Source organism: Clupea harengus, chromosome 12 (assembly GCF_900700415.2).
Source record: "Clupea harengus chromosome 12, Ch_v2.0.2, whole genome shotgun sequence".
Taxonomy (NCBI): Eukaryota; Metazoa; Chordata; class Actinopteri; order Clupeiformes; family Clupeidae; genus Clupea; species Clupea harengus.
Window position 1 is genome coordinate 25,327,349 of NC_045163.1, and position 5,177 is coordinate 25,332,525.

At 46.6% G+C, this 5,177-nt stretch overlaps 1 protein-coding gene across 1 annotated transcript in view; it reads left to right on the forward strand.

The window, feature by feature from the left end:
* Positions 1–4,704, forward strand: part of dusp4 (dual specificity phosphatase 4) — a 4,993-nt gene extending 289 nt beyond the window's left edge. Inside the window, exons 1-4 of the mRNA XM_012837763.3 lie at positions 1–697; positions 1,512–1,645; positions 2,398–2,617; positions 4,104–4,704. The exon at positions 1–697 is cut by the window's left edge and continues 289 nt beyond it. Coding sequence (XP_012693217.2) covers positions 238–697; positions 1,512–1,645; positions 2,398–2,617; positions 4,104–4,525 — 1,236 coding nt within the window. The 5' untranslated portion in view covers positions 1–237 and the 3' untranslated portion in view covers positions 4,526–4,704. The remainder of the gene's footprint in view (positions 698–1,511; positions 1,646–2,397; positions 2,618–4,103) is intronic.
* Positions 4,705–5,177: the final 473 nt, after the last annotated feature.

Consider the following 5,177-nt stretch of genomic DNA (forward strand, 5'->3'; position numbering starts at 1 on the left):
ACTCTGTATGGACGACACATTGATCGTTGACTTTTTGTGAATGAGGAGAAAAGAAAGAACAGTTAATGAATGGTGCTAGTAGATGACGTCACCTTCATTGTGACGCCGCCACCCATTTATGGAGCGGGCGCCCGAGCCTCATTCATAAAACGGAAAGAGGTAACTGGCTGAGGTAGTAACGCTCTCCGGAGGATAACACAGAGCAACATTAGCTTACACGGGAGCTGCTGTGGATTTATGACCGTCTCCCTGCATTCGCCGCGTGTTTTTCAGCGGACTATCTCAAATTTAGCTTTGTGTGGTAGCCCGAGGTGGGAAGAAATGGTTGCCATGGATGAACTTTGCGAAATGGACTGCAGCGTTTTGAAAAGGTTGCTGAAGGACGACAGTGCAAAATGTCTGGTGTTGGACTGCAGATCTTTTCTTGCATATAGCGCCGGACATATCCGAAGCGCAGTAAACATTCGCTGCAACACAATCGTAAGAAGACGGGCGAAGGGCTCGGTTAGTTTGGACCAAATTCTATCGGGGGACGAGGAAGTCCGCGGCAGATTAAAATCGGGACTGTATTCTGCAGTTATTTTGTACGACGAAAGGACACCGGACGCTGATACAATCAAAGAGGACAGCACAATCACACTAGTGCTTAATGCATTATACAGGGATGCATTCGGAACCGAAGTATATCTCCTTAAAGGTAACAGTCTATTCAAATCAATTTGACAGGAGGTCAAGGGCGACATGATTGTAACGTCTAAGTCGCCATTAAAATGTCTGCTGCGTATTAATACAGACTCAACACACAGCATCTAACAATAGCGAATGTTCCCAATGCAAGCTGTAATCACCGCTTGGCTAGATTTAGCTCAGTATTGCTGTTTGGCCATTGAAACGATTTGCTATTATTTCTTAAATATTAATCTTTATGAACAAACCTGTAAATACTGACTGAAGAGTGGTACTTGATGGGGGACGTGCCCACTCTTATATAGGGTACTCCCAAACAACGCAGAGCCTATATCGGTATGATGTCATCCTTATAATCATAACAGGGTGGACAGAATGTAGGCTACTGAAAGCTGCATCAACAAAGCTTATTCCATTTTATTTCCCTAAGTTGTAGTTCAATGATGGCGACAAATTGAGTGGAAAACACATGCCCAGTTAAATCAACTTTAATGTAGCCTACACCAATTATTTGAAAATACATACATACATGCATGCGCAATGAATTATGATAATTAAATGTATGCATTGCTATTAGTTTGAGAGAGCTATGTTTTATAAAGCTTTATCCTAACGTCATATATGTAGTATTTATAATTATAATTGTTTATTTTAGGAAAAGGTAGGCCTCCACGCATGCAGTTAATGTGTTTTTAGTAAAAGTGTTTTAACACAATTACTATTGTATTTACGTTTGTGGTGGGCATTTAGGATTTTCACGGGCTTGTATTTGGTGTGAAAAATTGCAAACATTAATTCAATGAATCCCTCTGCTTTTTCCACAGGAGGCTTCGACAGATTTTTCTCTCAGTATCCAGACTTCTGTTTAAAAACCAAATCATTGCCATCGTCCACCTCTCTGTCCGTCCTCGACTCCAGCTGTCGATCTACCTCCTGTGGAACCCTTCAGCATGACCAGGTAACGGGCGATTATTTGTTTCGATGAGTTTGAGGTCAGCTGGAAGCCCGGCATTGTGTAATGTCAAAGGGCCCCCTTACATCCTGCCAGGCACAATTTTCCGGTTTGATAAAAGCACTCTGCCCGCAGCCGAGGGGGTGTGATGTGACGGATACACTCACAGCAGTTTTACACAATCGATCATTTCCTGTCGCTACGACAATGAAGAAGCAATGACATAACAGAATCAATAGGCTCTGGGCTGATCAATGGAAAGCACAACAAAACAATATAATTTTGGTCACATTCTAAAATCTGTAAATATAAAAAAAAAAGACCGTTTGCAAGTTGATGTGATACAATGCTTTCATCTCACACCATCTTGGGCTTTTCTCAAAAAATGTATGAGCACAGATTTGAGCGTGGCTCTTTTCTCACTGTGCCCTATAACCTGGCAGGATGTCGTTTTAATTACATATGTGGGTGTGGGCCTAGAGACAGACGTGATCACCACGAAGCGAAATAGACAGCCACATCCGCTGTGGCAGTTGGCCTAGCGACCCATACGTGTTTACTGATGAGCGGTAGGCCGCATTCGACAGCCAGAAAAAAAAGCTTTTTATTAATCATCAAGCACACCTTGAGTCAACCTGGTGTATCCATAGTAACCCTCGAATAAACAATACATCTTTTATTTGATCATGATGAAAATGCAGGTGCAAACCCTTTTTTTTTTTCTCATATGCTGTATTTCTCCTTTGTTCTTGCAACAGGGTGGTCCGGTGGAAATCCTGCCGTTCCTGTACCTCGGCAGTGCGTACCATGCTTCCAAGAAGGACATGCTCGACGGCATGGGGATCTCCGCCTTACTGAATGTATCGTCTAACTGTCCCAATCACTTCGAGGGCATGTACCAGTACAAGTGCATCCCCGTGGAGGACAACCATAAAGAGGACATCAGCTCGTGGTTCATGGAAGCAATTGAGTTTATTGGTAAGTTCCTGATAATTCCATTTATTTTTTTATTTAATAGCCTCAAAATGTCCTCATACCGAAACACGTTTATTTAGTTGAAAATGCATAATAATTGTAGTATCTAATTTTAGTATTCAGTAAAAAAAAAAAAAAAGTAAACTATCTAAATAGGAAAATGGAAAATCCACCCCAAAATGACTGTGTAGTGCAGAGGCCACATTCGTGTGATGTGAAAAGATTCAGATCCAGACAGCAAATTTGACGGTGAAAAGCGACTACGAAATGCGATGACTAAGAAATGTTCGGTGTTCTTTTTTGGTCAGAAGAGACAGTAAATAAGGGATGCCTGGGGTGTTGGGGTGGGCTGGGGACTGGGGCGTATGTGTAGGCAGCAGTATGGTGACTCCCTACTGGCAGGGATTTCCATGAGGGGGGGTGGGGGGGTGCGATGGGATTCTTCAGATGCCGTTTCTGTAGACAAAATCAGCGCCACTTCGTTCTGTAAACATCCCCATGAGAGCGGCTGCAAAGACGCGCAGCCTTCCAGCGGGCTAGCCGCATTCTATCATTCATCTTAAGGTGTGTGTGTGTGAGCGTGTACGATTGTGTGTGTATGTGTGTGTGTGTGTGCCTGCGTCAAAGCGGATCTGAGCGACCAGTGTCTGACTCATCCTCAGTTCTGGGGTGCTTGGTATTGGAGATATCACAGATCTGTGTGTCTGTGTTTGAATATGGGCACATAGCACTAATCCACACGTACGTAATTATAACCGAAGCTCACGCAGACAGAACCATGAACAGCTGAGAAAACAACGGCAGGGCTCGTTCCAGCCTACCCGCTCACAGTGGGAGTGGACAGCTGCCTGAAAGCGCTGGCGCCCAGCGTGGCCATCTTCTTTGTTACCGCGGCCTAGTTCTCATCTTCCTTTTAATTAGCGGGTCATTAGTCTCGACAGGGAGTCAATGTTTATATGATTTGGCGGCTGTGAGAATGTGAAGGATCAGGCAGCCATATCTGTTTGTCTGTCTGTCAGTGGACTGCTGGTTGTATCATGTTTTAATTGCACCAGTCTGTTTAAAACAACCAGTGTTGGTGAGTGACTTCACCTTAAGGGTAGTTATACACACCTATCATATCTCCTGAAATCAGTGAAGATGTTAGCAGCTTTTACAATCGGAGGTAGCCTATAACTGGCATTTATTCTTTGTGAGGATGTTGTAGGACACAGCATGTAATAAAGTAATTTAGTCATCCTGAAGAAATAAAATAAATTCACTGATTATCTGCTCAAAAGATAATCACAAGTTACTGGTACATAAGACATTCATTACAGCGGTGTAAACCCAATTTTAGATGTAAGGTGCTAGTCTATAAAATCAAGGGGCATTTTCTGCACCAAATCCTTTGTATTTTTTTGTCTCTTTTACCATGATCTGCAATATGTCTAAATGTGACCGTGAGTCTCACCCGCACCTCTCCTCTCTCCCCCCCCTCCGTCCACAGACTCGGTGAAGGACTCCAACGGGCGCGTGCTGGTGCACTGCCAGGCGGGCATCTCTCGCTCGGCCACCATCTGCCTGGCCTACCTGATGATGAAGAAGCGCGTGCGGCTGGAGGAGGCCTTCGAGTTCGTCAAGCAGCGGCGCAGCATCATCTCGCCCAACTTCAGCTTCATGGGCCAGCTGCTGCAGTTCGAGTCGCAGGTGCTGGCCACCAGCTGTGCGGCGGAGGTGGCCAGCCCCGGCGGCACCGTCACCACCTCCACCACCTCCACCTCCACCACCATGCTGGGGCCCAAGTCTTCCACGGCGCCCCCCCCCTCGCCCACCTTCATCTTCAGCTTCCCGGTGGCGGTGGCCGTGCACGGGCCGACCAGCAGCCTCTCCTATCTGCAGAGCCCCATCACCACGTCGCCCAGCTGCTGATCCACGGGGCGTGGCCCGCGGCCTTAACAGACTTGCCCAACGGACACTTGTGCTGTGTTTTCAAAATGGTGCGAGGCGGCTGGACTTCTGCCCTCTGCTGCTTGAGGTGTCTTCGCAGAGAGGTCGTGGGGGGGGGGGGGTGTTGATGCAGATTGGGGTTGTAGGGGCAGTAAGGTGTTTTCAGTTTTTTTTATTTATTATTTTTGCTGTGATATCTCATGGTTTGAGAAATGTCACCTTGGCCTGAAAAGCATCATCTGCTAGGCGGGGAAGCTGTCCAAAGACAGGCTCTCACCAGCTGCAAACCCCCCCCACCCGAATCCCCGACCGTCGGCAGAAACCCGGGCCACCACCACAACGTTTCCTACACTGGACTGGACTTCCGAGGACGGACTCGTTCAAAACATTAACAGTCATGAATCACACCGCAGCCGGACGGGCCCATCTCTCATTTCATACGGTGGCTTCCGAAACCCTGATACTGCTGCTTGCTGAGAGGAGAGCGAGTGAACGAGAGAGAGAGAGAGAGAGGGGAGGAGGAAGAGACACAAGTGAGAGAATATTAATCCCCAGTGTAAACCCAGCAGCACTGACTTCCTGACACTGAGCAGGCTGCCCCCTCAGCTCTAACAGATGCTGCACCTCGTTCTCT